Source organism: Apostichopus japonicus, chromosome 14, assembly GCF_037975245.1.
Source record: "Apostichopus japonicus isolate 1M-3 chromosome 14, ASM3797524v1, whole genome shotgun sequence".
Classification (NCBI taxonomy): Eukaryota; Metazoa; Echinodermata; class Holothuroidea; order Aspidochirotida; family Stichopodidae; genus Apostichopus; species Apostichopus japonicus.
The window spans coordinates 23,778,791-23,801,421 of NC_092574.1; the positions used below are offsets into that span (position 1 = coordinate 23,778,791).

The 22,631-nt window shown below is 37.7% G+C and overlaps 1 protein-coding gene across 6 annotated transcripts in view; it reads right to left on the reverse strand.

The window, feature by feature from the left end:
- Positions 1-22,631, reverse strand: part of LOC139979625 (sodium- and chloride-dependent glycine transporter 1-like) — a 55,605-nt gene that overhangs the window by 10,379 nt on the left and 22,595 nt on the right. For 5 of the 6 annotated variants that reach the window (XM_071990606.1, XM_071990605.1, XM_071990607.1 and 2 more), the window contains exons 3-9: positions 17,722-17,825; positions 5,090-5,260; positions 4,393-4,524; positions 3,585-3,879; positions 3,294-3,426; positions 2,631-2,765; positions 426-529 (exon numbers count right to left, since the gene is read on the reverse strand). In XM_071990606.1, coding sequence (XP_071846707.1) covers positions 426-529; positions 2,631-2,765; positions 3,294-3,426; positions 3,585-3,879; positions 4,393-4,524; positions 5,090-5,260; positions 17,722-17,812 — 1,061 coding nt within the window. In that variant the 5' untranslated portion in view covers positions 17,813-17,825. Of the gene's footprint in view, positions 1-425; positions 530-2,630; positions 2,766-3,293; positions 3,427-3,584; positions 3,880-4,392; positions 4,525-5,089; positions 5,261-8,394; positions 8,555-17,721; positions 17,826-22,631 lie in introns of those variants that run through there. The other variant, XM_071990610.1, reaches the window with a different exon arrangement.

Genomic DNA, 22,631 nt, shown 5'->3' on the forward strand with positions numbered 1-22,631 from the left:
AAACGTGATAGCCAGGCTCCCAGTGTTTACTAACCATTATAAGGAAATCAAAACCATAATTCACTTATGTAGTCGATCTTTGAAGGGAATTTGTTAATCTCACATTTTGGGCACACATCTGAAGAGTTATATTATGACAAACGTCACATAAGTCCATGAAGAGACCCAATTTGCAGTTTGGACCATGTCAGTTTAGGTCATTTGTAAACTGCATAGCTTCAAGTAAGCACATTACATTGAGTTTGTCTTGATGGTCGTCAATATAGTGTCCTATATCCTGTAAACTTTCTTGTAACTAAACCTACACTTTTGCCACAGCACTCCAAGTTAACATTTCTCGCGAAAATTTACAAGTATAGCCAAACTTCCTAACTCTCTCCTGCACTCCAACGTTATGAACTCAATCGAGAAAATGCGTTTCTTACCTGATGGAGTTATTTCTGTAATCATTGTAACTAGCTAACGTAAGCACACCTCCCCAGCCAGCACCAAACGAAATAAAAACCTGGTTTGCTGCAGCTGTCCATACCTGGAAGGAGAGAGAGAGGGGGAAAAGAAGGAATTATGAAAAATTCTGATTAAGGAACCCAATCATCATCATATTCTCATCATATTGCTCGTCATATTCATGGTTATAATTTTCTTTTATATTCCTTGTGTTGTGATAGGGTATATAAAATATCTGAGTGCACCCTGTATGGGGATACAGGCGCTGATCCATGGTTTCTGGTGCCCGCACCCCTTTTCAAACTCCCGCCAGAGTGGTTAAAAACTGGGAACTTAAAGGTCTTAAACGGCCCCAGTGCCAAAACAACTACTGCTTTATATGTGAAATCCTGCAACAACTTATCTTGATGGCACTTTTAAGCTACCATAAAACCCCAGTTATTCATGATACCATATTTAATAACAGATGTGTGTGCAAAGGTTAATTTTTAAAGATAAAAAATACTTGAAAGTGGGCCGGGGGGGGGGGCAATTTATTGGGGTACAATTCGGGCAGATTCCGTTATAGAAGCACCGACCTATATTGACGAAGCCAAAAAAAGTAAATATTGGGAGATGGTTGAAATATCTTGTCCACAGGTATTTCTTCTACTTTGTTTACGCAGGGATTCAGAACTTGAGGTTGAGAATTAATAGTCAATACCCGTATATGAGATAACTAAATCAATATAGCACAATATAATACAGATTCGATTGAAAGAATTTCAGTTTTACTGTCGTGATGGCAAACGTAACCCTTGAGAAAAAAACGTTGAGTTTGAAGTCAGATTAGCCCACCGTTGAGTTTTATGCAGGATGCATGAGGTAGGGTGTATGATGTTATATCGTAAAAGTTATATGGTAGTTGTGGCAAATTTAAACATCAGGTTAAAATCAACATCGCTTTAAAAAGCGTCGAGTTGAAGGTCTCCAAGTTACTTACAGGTTTTCAATTTTCAGACAACCCTTTTTTATTAACCGAAATTGCAGAGTCCCTCTTAAGTAAAGTTATTAAGTTTTGTCCCACGCCTCTTCAGTTAGACCATTTAGAATTTCAGAGGGAACTTCAAAGAAGACCGGCTTTTTGAATTTTTTTTACACGCTAATGACGAAGATGAAAATGCCTCTCGCCAGGAACCTCCTTGCTTTAGGAGCAGAACTTTATGGAAGAGATGTTTTCTTAAATAATACAAAAGGATGTGGACAATTTGAAGCCCCCAACAATACCCATGACAACCTCTCATAAAGAGGAAGGACAGGCCATTGGGTCCTATAAAGCCAGAAGACAAAAGGACATGCTTTTGTGATTCAGAACAACACGTCATATGTTGATAGGGCCTCTCATGATGTTACCAATGCCAAATTCTTTACAGACAAAATGATATGGACAAAACACCGGAAGCGTTAAAAAAGGTCCAGGCAGTAGTCTTGAAGATGCTGAATGAAGGCGATGTCGAGAAAGAAACCACTCATCATCTAGTACCCAAAGAATACAGAGACTACATTTTGCCAAAACCTCATACAAGAAGTTGACGAACAGCGGGAAATTGAACATGCGCCCTGTGAGTTCGTGAAGTGGCTCCCCTATCGAGAGACTCGCAGAAATGGTAGATTTCTACATCAACCCAGAAATTCGAAAGATGGACTCTTTTGGCAAAGACTCAAAGGACGTTTTAAGACGCATTATGAATTTCAATGAAAATGTCACTTTGCCAACCACGACAGATATATGTTCACTATTGATGTGAAGGCCATGTACATTAGAATGCCACCAGCATCTAGGTATTGAAGGTGTTAGAAAAGCCCTAGTCCCCAGCAAGCATAAGAGACCTTCCACAGCCAATCTTATATATGAGTGTTTTAACTTTAAAGGTATGTCTTAACGATCATCATTATCATGTATTGAATGAGTATTTTTCTACCCAGGTTCATCGTACTTCAATAGGTCACAAAATGGCTCAGGATATGCTTGTCTGGAATGTGTTTAGTGGACGGAAGAAAAATTTCAAACAAAAAACAACAACGTGGTGTCGCTATATCGATGGTATTTGGGGTCTTTGGTCCCGGGTGACCTTGAATTGACGACTTACACATATATTTCATTTTCCTATGCTATGCTTGAAAATAGTTAAGGTTTGACTCACCCGAGCATCCATCAACTTTTCAAAGTTTGGTTTGATGAAGTAAATAATTCCTTGACCAGCGCCCTCTAAAGTAACCCCTCGGATGAGTAGGATAAAGAGGACTACAAAAGGGAATACTGCCGTAAAATACACAACCTATAGTATGGAAAAAGAATGAGAAGAAAGAGAAAAACAATGAAAAGAAATAGTTCGTATTTATTTATTTATTTATTTATTTTGAGAATAAGTATAAACTAGGGTCCAATGACGTCATATGGAAACTTCAGTTTGTGAGATCGAGCCATTGAATATATAATGATACTTCTGCTCGCAATCTTAAGGCAATTGCAGAATGAAGAACTTAAAAAATATATATATATTTACTGGAGAAGTTTACTAAACGCCCGCACAACTTTTAACTTTCGACGTACTTTATAACCGCAAGATCTAAATCCAAAAATCATCAACATTGGCCCAAAATCTTAAGGTGCTAAAAATTGTTTTCTTGGAGGGTCTGACTCTTTAAGTTATCTTCACAGATATTGATAAGTGTTCCTTTAAGACAATCAAATCTTTTAGTGACAAAAAGTCTTTACGGTGGCCAATTTAGAAATTTAAACATTGGTGGATATTAGTTGACTTTCCAGTGTATTTGGTGGCGAGGTTGTAGGTATGTAAACTCACCTTTCCAGATGTTTTGACACCTTTAATGATACAGAAATAAACAACAATCCAGGCCAGCCAGAAACAACCGAGAAGCTCCCATCGGATACCACCCAGGTCATGCAAACCGGAAGTCATTCCGAGTACATGATTCCTACGGGGAAAAAAACTTATCTGTTTAGATTGCACAGCTTCAGGAAACAATATAACAATGCTTTCTTCTATATTGTTTATGGCATACTAAAAGATGGCACGAAATACTCAAATTATTTAAAACTTGAAAATTATGATGAAATTATTCAATATACGTACTCCCAAAATTCTTCTGCAGCCCATACTTTCGAACTGTTATCAGGCATTGTATCTTCTGTACTGAATGGAGTTACATCCGTAGCAGATGCATCCGTAACAGATGCATCCGTAGCAGAAATATTGCTCGTTCTGGATGCATCCGTGTAGCAGTTTTCTGAATTCCATTCATTACCACAATGAGACCAAGGTAATGGATTTTTAAAAGAAGCTACCATGTAGTATATTGTATATGCGATGATGATATTGTAGTACATACAAAAGTACATTGATATCAGCGCCATACCGAAACCAATGCCTGTAGTGTGAATAAAAAGGAGACAATTGTTGGTTAGGGGTCGTTATCTGCAATCTGTCACTGTGATAGGCTGACAAACGATCAGCTCAAAATATGCATGAAGTGGTAGTGAGAAAAACATCGATGTAATTCTTGGTTCTCTGCACTGTCTGTTGCCATGTACACTAAACAGAATGCTGGGTTATCCTGATTGCTATGTGAATTAAATGATAATTATTTTGAACAGACAGTTACCTTTAGCACATAACAACACATCATATGTGCATCGAACTTACGGTTACATTCTGAATGCTTTCTGTCATTAGTCGGTATTCTTTTACTTCCTTCTCTCCTTCCCCAAGTCAGATATTATATTCGTTTTAACAGAAAGGTTTGTATAGTTTGTACATGAAAATTTATGCGCGAAGGTCTAACATACATAATATTAAGTCGATAACGTACATTCCTTCAACTATTATATGGACTATTATATCGATAACACAAATTCGTTCAACTGTTATTTCGATAACATACCTTTGAAAAGGGGACTCATCCGCCAGACACTGACACATCCGAGGTTTGAAAATTGTCCGAAAAGCATTTCGAGAACCATGACCGGTAAAGCAGCAAGTGACAACATTAATAAATAAACCATCAGAAAGGCACCTACACAAAATAATAATAATAATAAAATAATAATAATAATAATAATAAAATATAATAATAATAATAATAATAATAATAATAATAATAATAATAATAATAATAATAATAATAATAATAATAATAGAGAAAACAACACTTAGAAGGACAATTGTAAAAGATCACCTTTGTATCACTCCCATAGGCGTAGGAACATGTGGGATAGGGTGGGGGGGGGTGGTAGACTGATGTTTGTTTCTATCCTCTCACCGTCCCCTCACACGTTAGTAGGAAATGCTTCATTAAACAATAATCTTCACCATATCGTTAACATTTGCCAAACAATACTCATAAAATTCTCTCTCTCTTTATTTGGGGGGGGGGGGGGGGTCAGTAAATAAATGACTATACACCAAATATTTAAATATCAACACTCTGCAGTTGGCAAAATGGTGTCTCTCTTATAGTATACTGATATGGTAAAATACATAATGCCCATGCAAAAAGTATTAGATATAGTTGCCATGAGTCAAGCACGTTTTAATTCAAGTATCTCTTCTTTAAGATGTGAATAAGACTATACACTTACCTCCGCCGTTCGTGAAGCACATGTACGGGAATCGCCAGACGTTACCAAGACCAATGGCGTAGCCCAAACATGACAGTATGAAATCCATCTTACTACCCCATTTATCCCGCCCTGTTTCTGAGTCGGTGCTTTCGTCTTTGATTTCCGCGTCATTTTTCTCATCTTTAGGCTCTGCGACAAGAAAATGATAAGATTTTTTTTTTTATGGCGGGCGATAAGAAATTTATACAGTTAATTATTTTAAAAACAAAAGCTCATGATCTAAGTAAAGATAATGCCTATAGGTTGTCACGTGTGTCGCCATAGTGGGTCATTGGAAACGCAATGCAAGAAAATAAATTACACTAGTAGTATATGTATTAAATACTTTAAATACTTCTTGAGCTCCCGTCTTCAAATCTTACGAAAAAACTAAAGGAATAATTACACGTGTCATCATGCAAGGAAGTTAGAGTAGTTTTTACCCTGAGTGGAAATTTTTTGCATGGGCCTCTGAGACCCAGTTACTCAAACTTACACTGGGTAAGGCGATGGTTGATTTTCAAGGGGAGAGTAGTGCGTTTTTATTGGGACGGACTAGCTTTTTTGAGTCCGATTTCATAACAGAAATACTGGTCTGGGTGTGACGATACTTACTTTTCTCCCGAAAAGATCGAGGGGGCGCAGTGCAGAAATTGTTACCAATTGTCGCAAGCTAAGGAGTGCAAACGTACAGGTACCAGGTATGATAGAAATGACGTAAAATTCAGCATCTTGTATTTATAGAGCTATTCATAATGTGGTAAATTAGTTTTGTTAATTATATTATGATTTAAGTTAAGAGGAAATGAATCGAAATATTTCGTCACTATATAGCTCTAGAATCTCTTGTTTCTTGCACTACTCTAAAATGTCCAAGAGATTTAATACGACATCATTATCCGCCATCATACTGATTGAGGTCATCACAGTAACCCTATGTGGTTTTCTTGTACATTAGACAATGGAAGCAAGGTTTCAACTATATATAAAAAAAACTACCTCCATCTAAGCAGGGAGCTTCTCTGAAGTCTCCGATGAAAGCTTGATTGTCTTTTTGACCCTACTTTGCAGGGGACACCTGTTTCGATGCTTCTCGAATATCGGCAAAGATGTCATATTTATTAATAAATATAACAAAGTTGAATTATCTCAGTGATTAGAAGAAACAGTACACAGTGTGCCTTTTTGAGATAGATTTGATGCCCCTGTGTATATATATATATATATATATATATATATATATATAAATATATATATATAAATATATATATATATATTATATACATTATATATACAATATATATAATAAATATTATATATAGCCTATATATACATTATATACATATATAGATATACATATATATATATATATATAAATATAAAAATATATATATATAAATATATATATATAATAAATTATATAAGATATAATATATGATATAATATCTGATATATAATATATAATACTTATATACATTATATACATATATATATATATAGTTATAAATATATAGCTATATTTATAGCTATATAAGTTATAACAACAGCTCTTTCACAGTATGGATTATGTGACTTCTCTCAGCATGCGAGTATCGAACAATACATTACGTGGTTTTCAGCGGTAACTTATCCTGAATATAGCAAATACATTACATTCTATAGCGTGCTATAGACTGGGGGGGGGGGGGGGGAATGGTAGTTCAAATTGCATGTGATGTAATAAAAAATCCCACTAGTACTATACAAAAAAACTCAATAATATCATGCGAGTTTTTTAATAAAAAGCATTTCAATGTGTTGTCGTGATCAAATGTTTGTATGGAAACGTTAGGGGGCCGTCTTTCTCTACAATTCCGTTTCAATTAATCATGTTGCTAAAAAATGTTGAATTGATGATATTTCTGATGCGAACGTAATGATCATTTTGTTGCAAATGGTTGAGTTGGCGAAAGTGATAAAGTTAGCATTTTCCTAAAAATTGTTGAAATGATGACTTTCTGAGCGTAATTTATCAGTTGGCTGCAAAACGTTGCATTAAGTGATCAATTTTTTATTTTGCTGCAAAATTGATGACATCTGATAAATAGTCATTTTGCAGCAAAATGTTGATTTCGTCACTTACGCGCAATAAGGGATTTGTCATTTTTGCTGCATTTTAATCATTGCCTTGAAAATTGCTATAAATATTTACAATGTTTCTTAGCTAAATTGACACTGCAGTATTCATCAAAAAACATTTGTCTTGCTCATATACGCATAAATTCACTATACTGAAAATACCTGCAGATAAATGATTTTCTGATAATACTGAATCTCGGATTGTATAAGCCTATGTCATATATATATAGAGAAATCCGCATTGTGAAAAGCTGACAAAACTGAAAATATATTTTAACTACTGATCCGATATTCAATCCAGAAAAGCACTCAACAACTCAAAGAAAGAAAAAAAGTTGGGACAAAATTTAACCCTACAAACGTTACCGTAAATATGTATCCAACCAAAGTTAAAATTACGACAATTTCACCAATTTAAATTACCCCAAGTGCCACATAAGTCAAAATTGTCTTCATTGTTCTTATTTTGGGCAAAGTTCGAACATATGCTACTTTAGTTTGAGTCGCACGCGTGTTGGAAGTTATGACTATTGATCCGTGATATAGGTCTGTAACGAATAAGCCCGACTCTGGGGGCCTTGGAGGCCGGGGAGGTTCCCATCTGATATATCCACATGGGTGTGGTGCCGCAACAAGTGGCAATTTCAACATTATTTTAGACTGGCTGGACTCCTTGACCACCCCACCCGATCCCCTTTTTCTACCCTCCTTTTTTTTAAATATCCAATCTGTGTCGGGCCCGTGCAATGCTAATGAAGGCCCTATATATAGATGACTATACAACGTGAAGTCTGAACTAGATTTAGGTAATTATTCATCAACGGCTGTGAACTGAATCTAACATTGCCCGTTTCGAGCTTTACGACTGTAAACTTAATGAAAGTTACGAAAACAGCAAAACTCCAAAGTCTCCCAAGCTGAAATGACAATAGATTTTCACCCAGCCACTCGTTGATTCTTATCAATGGCCATGTTTATTAATTTGATATGTTTTAATCTTAATGCGATCGAGAACATCCCTGGTATCTACCAGCACTTTCTACTCCACATTATCTGAAAGACTATAGAGCGCGGCAATTAAAAAACAAAAACAAGTTAACACTGAAGAATAGTGTGGGTTTGAAAATTAAAAAGTAATTTTAATTTATCTGATGCTAGCTACTCACCACACAAATTCACTGTTGAATTCACTGTTGAATTCATGTCTATACTGGATTCGCACAGCAATTAGGGGATACAAATACACACGTCCAATAGAAGTCTAACCGTTGGTGAAGAATGCAGAAGTGATGCTACGATGGGAACCGTCTTACTTGAAATTCCAGCGGTATGGTATATATTACATGCTTAATACAACAATGCCTTTGACTCCCTGCAGTTGATCACGTGGTTAATCTTTTCAGACAGGTGGCTCAATGCATGCAGATACTTCACATGTGTTTATTACAATAAATGCGGACAGACGAGGAGCAGACGACATGTATGCCTAATTTAAATGTACTATTCTTTACCATGATATACATTAACATTACTTTGTATAGGTAACAATAGCTTTTACTCACCAACCTTTAACCTGACCCTGTGGATAACATTCAAGTTCAATTCCCTTTCTAAGAACTCTCGATACACTCTTGACGTAGTAACATCGTTATGCTCATACGGTAACAGTCTCGATTTAGGGGGGGGGGGCTGGGGTTGGGAGGGGGGGTTGAGAGTGAATCAAGTTGTTTGGTTTCCGTGCCTTAAGGGTACTGGCATGGGCGGTTGCATTCTGTAAGTGAGTGGCGAAGATGGGGTAAAGGTCTCGTCGGGTTTGAGGTGAGTTTGTGGTTTTACCCTAAAATCAGTCACATTGTTCCACTGCCCTTGAATGCTCTTCCACATCCTCTGATCACATGACCCATGGAGGGCGGCACTGACGCTAAATCACTTTTTAATCCTGCTCAAGTCCTCCCCCCCCCCCCCCCCCCAAACAATCATCGTCTCCATCATGTACGCTAGTTAGTTAAGACAGAGCATAGATATTGGGTTTCTGATTTCGCATGGTCACTGCGTACATTGTAAACTCAACGAAAAGATGGTTACAGCAGGCAGTTGTTATGGAAACTTCCTGGTTACAGATATTCACAGATATTACACAGTGGATTACTTCACGATTTTAACAAAGTTCGTCAAAGATAGGTAATAAAGCTAACATTTTCCATCACGCAAATCTGCTGGTATATATATAACCACAATGCAACAAGTGAAATATCCGTGTATACTTTTTTTATGACGGAAGTGAAAATTTGCAGATACCACTCACTAACTATTAAACAGAACGCTTTGTGTTGATTTATGTCTCAAACAAATCATAATAATCATCATCATACAAAGTCACTTTCACCTAGCTCGAAGAGTTAATTTTATATTCATTAATGCAAAATACATTGCAAAATGAGCGTCTCAGTGGAAACTTACCATATAAGGAAAAAATTTATTTATTTTAAGCTATTACAAAGCTTAAGTGCATTTAAATTGCAGAACAATTATCACAAGCTGACGAAAGTTCACCTAAAGCTGTCTATTAATGGAAAAACTGTACTGTTGAAAAATGAGAAAAGTCCAGACCAAAATGAGAACTTCAGACAAAACAATTGAATGGACGAAAAGTGAACCCAAATTTTCAAAAATCCCATCACTATAGCAAATTTGATTTATTAAGTTTATCCAATTTCTAAATTTGATTCGGCAAATGATACAGTTTCACTGAAAAACGGAGTCATCCAATTATAAGGAAATACTAAGGCTTTTGTAGACAATATGTGAACGATACATTTATGTACTGTAAACAGCATGAGAACAGAGCACACCCCTGGTTGTCAGCTAAGAGTATAGCAAGATCATAGTTTTAGTTGGACTATCCCTTCAACAATATATAGCGGATGGAACTGTTCAATTTGGGTAACAACAAAAAAACAACCTTCATAACAGTACCGTTACCACGGTTGCAAGTGTTTGGGAATGGGGCATATTGCACAAGTTCCTAAAACGACCGAACTGCTCGTGGGCGCAACTCCCCCCGCCCCGAACACACACTCCAGACCCCCCCCCCCGTGCCCCACCATGAAAATGGCTATTTACGCCACTGATAATATTCGATGAAAATTATAACACAGTAAACACACTGCTACACAATATATTTCCCCTGCAGGCCCTCTATGTATATATATCGTAGTCAGGTCTGGATATTCTGATTGTCAGGCTGTCTGTTGAGAATCGGTGTCTACCATGTTTGGTGAAATCTAACAAATCATTTGACAAATGTAACACTAAAGAGGCCAATCACAGTCATTTGTTGTTACTTACACATTTTAGTGACCTTGCCATACTGTAAGTATTGTTATAAATTAATATTTCAATTTTAGTTTAGCATCTGTCTGAGTTCTGTTGTCATGTTGTTACATATCGATGCTCATATATCTGTGCATCATCGGGGACATATAAACGAGAACACCGACGTAACTCGTGAAACGTTCATTGTACTTTGCGTTGGTAACCATGACTTCAAGATTTCAAAATTTGAACTTAAACTGTGCTGGTCTCAGTTCACCAAAATACAAGGGTATTTCACTTGAACCCACTTACACACCATTAAACACAATGCAACTCAACCCACCTGTTTCAGTGGTTACAACAGATTTATATCAACTATAAAGAAACCGTAGGCCGCGCCTATACCCATCATCGACCACTTTGCACTTTTAAACTGTGAGTGAGTTGGAAATTTTTAAATATTTTTTGGTTTTGTTCTGTACTGTCTTTGCAATGTAACGGCGTGCAGTGAAAAAGTATTCACAAAGCGACTTATTTCATAAATGGAAGTCACAAAAGAATAATTTCGCAACACTGAACTAGATAGAAAATAATTACCTACAGCCGGTTGATTAAATATATATAAATACAGCCCCACCAGTGTGTTTTCCATGACCTCACTTGATCGCGTGCCAAGTATGCTTCCCGCGTTCCATAATATCGTAATGGAAATTTCCATTCAGTTTTCCATTCAAGTTCCAGGAAGCGATAACAAGCAACAATACATACGGAGGCACAGAAGGGACATTGTATATTGATGAATCACCACCGTTGTAACACGCGCGGTTCATATCTCAACGATTTTGCGCCTGCTACTACGGGCTAACCGTGTAATTTGGTCAAAGCCTTGAAATAATGTATGAGATTGTATTAGGAAAGACCTAAACCATGTAAGAACAGTAAGGCAATAGAATCCAGCAGCGTGGTGCCAATAGCATTGGGGATGTGTACGGTATGATTTGATATAGATGCCAGCAATTACTTCACATACTAGACGTGCTAAAAGTATCAACATTATACTATCACATGCGTTCAGTTATTAGGCATGGCATTAAAGCCCTATGAAGAAAAGATACATTTTAAAGACATAAGCCCAACGGGCACTATGGCTTCTTGCTTAGTGGAATATTAATTTAAAGTGATGTATGTCATCAACCAACCGCATAATATTTATGCCTACATGTACCAGCTATCAACCAACAACAGACTGTACACCAAGCTTGGCTGCTATACAATCCGACTAACGGTTGAGGAATTAATTTGCAATGTAAACAAAATGTGGTCTCAAATTGTCCCAAAAATATTGGTCCCCACAAATTCGGGCTCAAAGAATGTATCCATGAAGAAAAAAAACTTGCAAGTGTTCCAAATAAAATGTTGAAAAGTACATCAAAGTTGGTAGAAGAAGGAGGAGGAAGAGGAGAAGAAGAAGGGAGGGGAAGAGGGAGGGGAAGAAGAAAAAGAAGAGAGGGCGCTACTCTATAATATTAACTAGAGATCCTACTATAGGGTCTCTATTATTAACATTCGAAAGATATCGCAGTCATTACCAAAAGTACATACAAATCCAAACATTGTATCTGAACTGTATATTACCCCCGTCTAAGGAAGCCTAAAGACTGATGGCGTACTACTAATTTGATCGATACGTGGTGTCAATGATGTGCATGGGGGTAACATCATATTTACTGTTCATATATTCAGTGTGGTGAACTATATAAACTACGTATAATGCATTATTGATATATGTCAGCAACAGTGGTAGATAATTCAGACAGAAATAATTATGGCAACAAGATTTAAACACACGCTAGGCTAATCAAGGTCTTCTTTGGCAGGAGCCGAAGGGGAGGAGAGAGGTGGTCTTTAAATCCATATTTCATTCTCGTGTCGATATGTGCAGGAGTCGTCCTGCCAAAGGGATTGCGGACTTTCTGAGAGTATCGGGAATTCACTAGCCAGATTCAAGCAGTCGATTTGACATTGAATTATAGACGGAAATCAGTTCTCCAACCAAGTCTTTGAGCACAATATCATCCAATATGAAAATTAAATGTTGTAGAACTCGTAAACCGAAACTTGTAAATTTCGATAAAAAAGACTGTTCTATTCTATTAAGGTTAGGCTAGTTTTGACTAACAATGAGATTGAACTGCCATACCGTACATTACGGTACTGCATGAGAGCAGCCGCATGAGTGCATCCAAATAATTGTGCAATGACCTTGAAAGTATAGACGAATAAGAGAAATTAGACAATGATTTTTCGATTCAGCCCTTCGACGTCCATACACCTACACGCTGCTGCGCCTAACTTCGTCTGTTTTCAATGTGTTAATTATATGCATCCGCTGCATGGCAGTACTTTTCCGCCTGGTCAGTGTAGTAACCAGTGTAAAAATCCGCATGATATCTCATCACATGCTTTGCATTCCAGGACTACGTGAGAGCGTGGTGCTTTAGTAGCCTCACGTGATATTTGTTGCTTCTTAGCCATCTTAGGAGAAGCACCTCATTATGGCCGTTCTATTCATATAAGTAACAAACGAATAGTTGCTATACTCTCTGCCTCTAAGTGCATGCGTTTTCAATGTTCTATGTGGCACTTGTGGATTATTTGTATACCTTTCAGTGGCATAATTGTTTTGAATCATTGAAGTACTGCATTGCATTTATCAGACTTGTTGCTAAAATATAGCAGTTACTTAATTGTTCTTGGACTTTAGCCTTAATTAACAACTAAGAATCAGATGCAGAATCACGTTTTCACTTACACAGAGTGCTGTTTAAGCAGAAATACTTGCTATACAGTTAGACATATAGGCCTTATACGAAAGCAATTCGCAAGCATAATTGCAATATAAATTACGTTACCCACTAGAAGAAAACCTTAAGGCAGATATATAATTGCTTTTAGCCTTATACTTCTGCAATAAGTCACAGTATAAATCTGATTAAAGCAGGCATAATTGCACATGCATGCTTAATGCCAAATGTGTTTCAAGAAGAACTTGACTATTCTGAACAGCTAATTGATGTTCGGCTAATCTTACGCAGTCGGAGACGCTTCCCGCGGGTGTAACCCCAGAGATTTCTCGATTTATTAAAAAACCCATTCTTGAGACAATTCAAGAGACGCCGAAGTGCAGTAAAGAACCTGATTATGCAAGAACCTGATTACTCAGGAAAATCTCAGTTTGTGGGGCAAAGTGATTTACCGACAACCAACAATTTGATTTTGCCGAGTTTGATGATGAAGTATCAAGCATGTTTAATGCTATATAAAACCCAGCCTCAACTCAATTTTTGGAGAGGTGCTAGACAATGCCGCCCTTGATTTTGGAAAGCGACGAAAGGGGGGCCGCCATTTTCACCTAACGTTGTTGGCATTATTACAGAACTATTGTTAAAATGGAAAATGTCAGATGACAAACTAAAAGAAAAGTATCAAAACTAAGTTCGACCTGACAACTGAGTTAATCTACGCGGGTGCTACAAGGGGCAGAGAGTTGAAACGTCAAAAAAAGTGCAGTTGATGATAATTAAAGCCATAATTGTTTTGGGCCAGACATCTCACCAGGTGCTAAATATACCTATAGTGCTGATAAAACTACTGTGTATGAGTTCTATTTGATTCGCTGGCCTTTTTGCTTCAGGGTGGTGACCTTGAATTAAAAATTTAGCTAGTCGAGAGCTGGTTGAACCTGACTTGAACCGTGGACATGTTACCGATACCTCTCTACGGCAAAAAAGGCTCACTCCCTCTACATTTGGTATGTCGCATTTCAAGGAAGCTTTGCGACAGCGACATTTCTCGGAACGTGCGGCTTCAGAAATCATACTGTCCATGCATGGAGAAAGAACACCCAAAAACAATACTCGGTGTATCTATCCAAAATGGATATTTTACTGTCGTAAAAAGGAAAGTTAATCCCTTACAGTCTCCTGTTCATGAGGTACTAGTTGAGCTACTATAGTGAATCTGTTAAGTGAAAGTGTCAGTTTTAGTGGTATTAATGCGATACATACGGAAGTATGTTATCGGCCGTTCTACTGAACCCAGAAGAAGTTGGGGAAAAACCATATATGGTATAACAATTTATGTTTTTGAATTAGGTATACACCCCAACCGAGGAGTGTTTGCGACGTGTCCATTGTTTTCAATTATCTCGCAGGAGTTTGGAATGATTCGCTGTCTTTGAAATATTTAACTTTCAACATGGCAGTAACGCTCATTGCTCTATCGTCTGCACAGAAATGTCACACTTTGCACTTTTTCCTTCAGATTCAAACTATTTGGAAAACTCTAAACAAGGTTTTACTTTCTATATTAGTAAGAAACTAAAACAGGCTCGTAGGCTTTCGATTTGCCAAAGTCCGCACTGTAAATTGGCGCAGTTGAGGTATAATCGTGCTAAAACAAACAAGTTCTTCAGTGTTGCAACTCACGTAACAAGGATGTTGGAAAATTCCATCATTAGGGAAGAAGTATGGTAGTTTTCGTTCATAATTTTCGTCTGCCTTGCTAAATTTTTCCTACAAGATTCGAACTGGAGAAACCAAAACAGTCTCGTACAGGTAACGTAGGCTTTCAATTTGCCAAAATGTGCACAATTATTAAGAAGAAGCTGTGTGCTTTGACTTTCCGTTCTAGAAAAATATACTTTGATGTTACAAGTGCTTGAAAAAAAAGATTCTGGTTTTCTATAAGCTTTGTGAGCATATAGGAATGTTTGCTTCTAAATAGCGCGTAGCAGGATTTTTCTCGGAATCTATCTGTGAATTGGCGCAATTGAGGTCATCGTGAGTTAACAAACAAGTTCTTGTTGCAACTCACGTAACAAATATGTTGGTCAATTCCATTATAATACAGGTTAGAATTATGGTAGTTTTCGTTCAAAATTGTCGTTCTCAAATATTTACTGCCTTGCTAAATTTGCCCTATAAGATTCACGATCTGGAGAAAAAAGTTTGAGGTTACAACGACAAAATACACTCTGGCAAATGCCAAGTGATATGTTTCCCAAGTGTACCAGCCTATATTTAAAAGAGAGTTCAGTTGAATAAAAGTGATTAAAAAAAAACACCGTTGAAAATGAAATTATATGCTGACACAATGGAACAGAGAATCGGAAAAATGCAAGCTACGCTTGTACTAGATGCATGACAAGCGTCATCGTTAAGAATACGCGGATGAGGTATTACGCAATCCCAAAACAAAGAAATATACAAAGAGAGGAGGGTTTAAAGATTTCTAAACCTGTTTCCAATTCGATGTCAAAATGACGAGGGTTCTTCCTGTCCAATCAAAATTAATTTTATGCATGTTTTAGGGAGAGATATGTAAATTATAAGAACACTTTATATGAGTTTGACCAATGACAAGGGGCAAAAGTTATACACAGTTTTCTTGGTTGCTGTGTGCCGAAATCAACAGTAAGATCTGTGTTTCCAATAGGTTTAATCATAGAATCAGTTCTTTTGACGAGGGATTTACTCAGGATATTAGAATGAGACTTATAGCAATTGAAAGAGAAAGGTTTAACTTGTTCCATGGTGAATGAAATGAGTTGATTTAGTTATATGCTTATATAAGAGGGGATCAGTTTCTGAGAAAATATGATATCTATCAGAGTGGATCACACAGTTAAGGGCGTGAACCAAACACTTATATGCACCAAACTTTCCCATATGGCGGATATTGCTGTCTCAAAAGAGACATTAAAGTAAATGAAGTAAAGCTCTCTCGGCAGCGTCAGGCTTAAATGATGAACTATTAAACGCCCACAGTACACGGGCAGCTGAAACTTCACCAGATTTTACAAAAAGAAAGTTACTTTGTAAGATATTGTACAGACAGCTGGCTGGGAAAGCGACGAAATGTTTTGCTTAGTTTGATCAAAGACCACTTTTGAGTTCAGAAAATGCTATCTGTAATAACGTTTTTTAATAAAAAAGAAAATATTCTCAGTTATTTATAAGCTATTGTGAGCCGCAAACTGCTGTCTGAAAAGAGACCTCAATGCCCACCTGACAGCGTCAGGTTTAAATGCTGAACTATTAAAAAAAAGCCCACAGTATACACGGGCAGCTGTTCTTCGCCAGTTTTTACAAAGAATGGTCCTTTTGCAAGATATTTTACAGAAAGCTGGCTGGAAATGCGAAAAAAACAATTGCTCAGTTTTATCACAAATCACTTTTGAGTTCAGAAAATACTTTCTGTACATATAGTTTTTCCTAAACACCAGTGAAGTTTTGTTTCTGTCGTGCTCAACTCGATAGCTTTGAAGTCTCACATATTCCTAGAATGCAAAGCATGTGATGAGATTGAATATCTCAATTATTTTAATTATAATTATCTAAAGTATCTCAATTATCTCAATTCTATCAAACATGTATGCTTGGATGAAGGATTACGTCCCACCCAAGCGCTTGTTCCCTTTCATGTAAGGGTTCGATGTGAAACACTTGTTTGCAGGCGCATAGCGAGGAACTTGCCAAGGGAGGGGCGAATTTGCCAAGGGAGGGGCGAACCTGTATAAGGCAAACTATCGGAGCCGTAGATACGGCATTGCAAACTATCTAAGCGTAGCGCCGCCATGTGTTGGCGCGAAGCGCACAAGAACATTTTTGCCGAAAATGTCTCCCAGATCGCTGGAAATGGCACTTCCCAGACCTTGTAAGTTGCATCTTACCATTTTCTCTTTTAAAATTACTAGCGATATCATAAAAACATACAAAAAAAATATCCTCAAGGGGGTGGGGGTGGGGGCGGTCGCCCCCTTTCGCCCTTCCCCCTTGGCTATGACTATACGCGCCTGCTTGTTTGAGCAATGAGGTTACTACAGCCGACACGCTCTCACGTATTATCCCTTCATGCAAGCATATGATTCGATATAATTCTGTAATTGATGGGTATTTATCTCTAGTAGCTTACCTGGCTGGTCAAACGTATAAATCAACATTCTCAAAACGCAATGTTCTTTTCCCATCGCTGGCAGGCACTATAAATGCTATAGGCTATCGACGATAGCTTGCCAAGTACACTTACTTCACGACGTGACAATTGATGACGCAATAAACCGCGAGAAAGGGACACATAACACACCGTACACAGAACTTAGAACTATATATACTCACCACCCATTTCTTTGCCATCTTGGTGGATTTCCCTGTAATCTGCCTTCTCCTCTGCTTCGTTTTGTCGTCCGAAACGTTTAAGAAAGTCCATCTTCAATATTGAACTGTGAAATTAACAAAGTAAAACTATGCATGAACTCATCTTCTTCTATAGCTGATGATGTGGGAATCAGATCATGATATTGGGTGGGGAGGGGGGTTGAGATATCTTCAGCAAACACCTTTTATCTTTTCACTGGTTTTCACCAGTTTCTTCCATGGCCTATATATCTCAACAACATAGCACCTTCAACGAAATTACTATACCTATACAGACGAAGAAGAAAGTTGCTGGTATACTTGTTCAAGTCGCTCAGTGTATACACCTGCACACATATAGCCCTGCATACACTTATCAATGAGTCATATCACATTGCCTGGTAGATGAGAATGATCCTCTTTTCATATATATTCCGTCAGTTAAAGAAGCAAAACCCAGGCATCATAATGGCCCCTAAATGCATATGAGATCGAGAGACTATTGATGAACAGCTACTTCAAACCCTAAGAAAAAGTCCTTTTCCTTTTGGCAGATAAATAGCTTTTAATGACATGACATAGGGTCGTTGGGGGGGGGGGGGAGGGGGATGACCCTTTGTCGGTGTGTGATGTCATTGTTTCACGTATTTTTGCCACTGTTTTTCTTTTCACCGAAAAGGAGATTATATAACTCATGACAGCATGTACTGGCCAGTGTATATAGTTGACAACGTTTAAACTCCAATGTCATGAAAGAAAACACACAATGCACCAGCAGTTGATAGGAAACACATGGTACACCACCAACAGTACTCTGAAAGGAAGCACGTTAATCTCTAAACGATCGCATTTGGAATAACGTTCAGTAAAAAGTAACTGCGGTTAGTATTTTTTTTGATAGTTATCCCGTCTATAATCCACCTTAACATCCCGTCAATTTCCTATGAGAATAATTTCAATATTAACGCTTGAATCACGACGAACGTATACAGTAGCTATAACTATGAGAGCAAAGGACATGTTGCTATGGACTGCCAGAGTTAGCTGCTTGATGACAACAAAGACACGTGCACTCGACAAACTATGTTTTCCCAAAACACCCACAAGTCTAAGACCAATTGGTAGCCTAAGATCACAATAAGTCAACATGGAAATCTAGCCTAACCATCTGTTTATTCGCTCAAATTGTGTCGCACTAAAAATATTCACCGACTACTTTCGATATTGCCGCTACCGTCGACCACATGGTAGCCTAACACCACACTAAGTCAATGGGAAAATATTGCCTAACCATCGGTTTGCAAAAATAAAATAACAATTTTGGGTAGCATTGTAGTTAATTTTCGGTGGAATTCGGCAGTAGTTTAAGGTGTGTGCTATGTCGTGAAGTGGGACTGTAGTATTTTACGTACATTGTTGCTCTGGCGATGGATTGAAGCTTTTAACTTCGAGTAGGCCTAATTTTCCCCGGTATAATATTTTCGTTTTCGGTGGTGAGTGATTTTATCCACACACGAAATAAATAACATGATTAAAGGAAAAGGGACCTTGGCAAAAGCAAACCAATGCTTTTTATTCAGTCGATGGGTTTTGGGTTTTTCGTCGTATATTCGGTGACTTGACGTTATCGCGATTAATCGCGATTAATCGCGATTTATAAGTTTGTGCGTCCGATTAATACGTTAATCAACCAAACGGACGCACAAACTTATAAGGAACTTCAAGACGTGTTGGATGATGACAAACTACAGCTTGCTGCAATACACCAGGTAAAGGTGGCTGAGCGTGCGAACAGCTGTGAGGGCACTGTATAAACCTTTCACTTCTGTTTTGATCTTGTTAGTTCTAACAATGATGCATGTGAAGATCAAGGAAGTGCCCAAGGCCTACATTCCTTCCTTAACACTATTGTGTTGCACTTTTGTCTATTACATTACTCAGGGATGTGCTAAGCATTATAAGAACCCCTAAGTATACAGCTGGCGCTACCCCTGTTTCAGAGTACTGTTGGTGCACTATATGTCGTTCCTTTCAGAATACAGCTGATGTACTATACTGTTGGTACACCATGTGTTTCCCTTCAGAGTACTGTTGGTACACCATGTGTTTCCTTTCAGAGTACTGTTGGTGCACTATTTGTTTCCTATCAGAGTACTGTTGGTGCACTATGTGTTACTTTCAGAGTACTGTTGGTCCACTATGTGTTGCCGTTCAGAGTACTGTTGGTGCACTATGTGTTTCCTATCAGGGTACTGTTGGTGCACTACCGTATGTATTTCCTTTCAGTGTACTGCTGGTGCACTATGTATTTCCTTTCAGAGTATGCACGTACTGTTGGTGCACTATGCGTTATACTTTCAGAGTAATGTTGGTCCACTATGTGTTGCCGTTCAGAGTACTGTTGGTGGACTATGTGTTTCCTATCAGGGTACTGTTGGTGCACTACCGTATGTATTTCCTTTCAGGGTACTGCTGGTGCACTATGTATTTCCTTTCAGAGTATGCACGTACTGTTGGTGCACTATGTGTTACTTTCAGGGTACTGTTGGTGCACTATGTATTTCCTTTCAGAGTACCGCTGATGTACTACTGTTGGTGCACTGTGTGTTTCCTTTTCAGAGCATTGCTGATGCACTATGTGCTTCCTATCAGAGCACTGTCGATGCAATATGTGTTGCCTTACAGAGTACTGCTGGTGGAACAGTTCTATGGACGCATACAAATTATAAACTTGAAAACTAAAAAAAAGACTCCACTACCGAAAATTCTGGATATGAGGATTCATTCAAGTTTATGCGTTCAATGTACCGGGCTCTGACTTGTATATTTCTTTATTAGATTAATATTTTTGAATGAAAAAAAATTCTTGCTCGTCTCATAACGCAGAATATCCCACAACAGTTTAATTGCCTTATGGTAACCGGGTGCCCGTCTGTTTTATTCATTATTATGGTATTCTGTACACATCAGTTTAGTAAGAATCATTACATTATCCTTGACTGTGCTGCACAACATCAATGGATCCAGAAGTAAAATAACACGTTATGCAAGAACTCCCTTTCAACTAGCAAAGATCTTTATACTTTCCATGTTTACCATCTGTCGCCTGTTAATTCGTTTGGCATACAACACTAATAAACAGAAACATGTAAATAAATGACTACATTAATGTAACTTCTAGAACGAAGACTGATGTCAAAACAAAAACAAAAAAAATATTTTTTTATTTAGTGACCTCATTCGGAAAGCTTTCATAGCAGATATGTCTGAACAGAATCGAAAGACCATTATATTTCAAGTTGCATGTGAAATTGATGGAAAAGCATATAGCTACCCTTAATGAAGGGGTCAAACTAAATTGGTTTAGGGCCGGGAAGTGGTTGTTTGCGAGGATTGGCGAGTCGGAGAATATTGACCCAAGTTTGTAAAGTACTATACGAAAACAATACACATTACTGCAGTAGCATGCATGGTACGTTCAATTATGAGGCACGAACGACTTTGAAACTGGAAAATGTTATCCATTGTCGAATACAATTCTTTCATATTTAAAATAGCCCTTGCTATCTCTTAAGCATATCCACATTTTCACATATTTTGTCAATTTCTTTATTTGCCCGTTCTTCACTGAATCGTTTCACTGTTATAGGCGCAAACATTTTGAAGTTAAGTAGAATATTTGACTACGAAAAGTGTTTGCTGTATGGAAGAACTGCGGCCGCGGGTAAAAGAATTGTTCAGAGTTTTTTATCTTCATATTTTTCTTATAAACAACCCCCAGAATAGAAATATTCCCAACGACGTGTCGTCTTACAGACTATTTTGCTTAGGTTAGGAATGTAACACCAACTTCGGCAAATGTAAGCAGTAGACAATGGTAGAGACTTCGAGACTACCGTGATTGACATTGTTTGGACTTTAAGTGTAGGATATACCAAATGAAAGACCCACTTATATCTATAGGCTACTTGAAGTGATCTTTACAATTACAAGACGTGCTTCAGACAAACAGTTTAGCAATGTGACCATGAATTGATTCTGCCTTTGTCAACTAACTATTCTGGTAGTGTGCCACATATTCTCTGTGTGTGCCAAATGTACCGTGTTGTGCACGTCACATACCCTGCGCTTATGTCACGTATTATGTTCTGTTATATATGTCGTGTCATGCAAAAATATGCCGTGTGTGCCACATATTCCGTGACGACTATAAAATCGTAACAAAGTATAGCCAACTGTGAAATTACCGTAGTAAGCTATACGTATCAATTCTTCTTCTTCTAGCTTATGATGTGGGAATCAGATCATAATTGGTTTGGAGTTATATTCAGCAATCACCTTTTATCTTCTATTATTAAAACCAGTTTCTTCCATGGCCTATGTATCTCAACAACATGGCACCAGTCTACGATATAGCCTAACTTCTTACAGACGAAGAAACTTGAAAACTTGCTGGTATGCTTTTGGCTAAGATCATGTGTAGTAGGCTTATCTGTTGGGAATGGTGATGCACACCTGACGATGATCACACAGTCACAGTCTCTATGCAAGGGGACTGGGATTGAGAGTGGATCAGTCGTTCGGTAGTTTGGTGTTCGTGCCCAGGTTCTTTCCTGGGCGACTCTTTCTTAAAAAGTAGTTGACAACGTTAAAAACTCCAAATGGTTTAACTGAACATAAGACAGTGTCACTGCTTTCAAGCAATATTACAAAGGAAAAATAAATAACACTATTAAAAAGATGGTATTAAAAAGAAATGTTTAGATTTAAAAACAAAATACTACTGTTAACGCACTTGACTTTATTACGTAATTTAGACTTGCTGAAGTCTAAGTTTTCAATATGAAACAAACATACTACAAAACAATGGTGTCTCTCGAGGGCTTATCGAG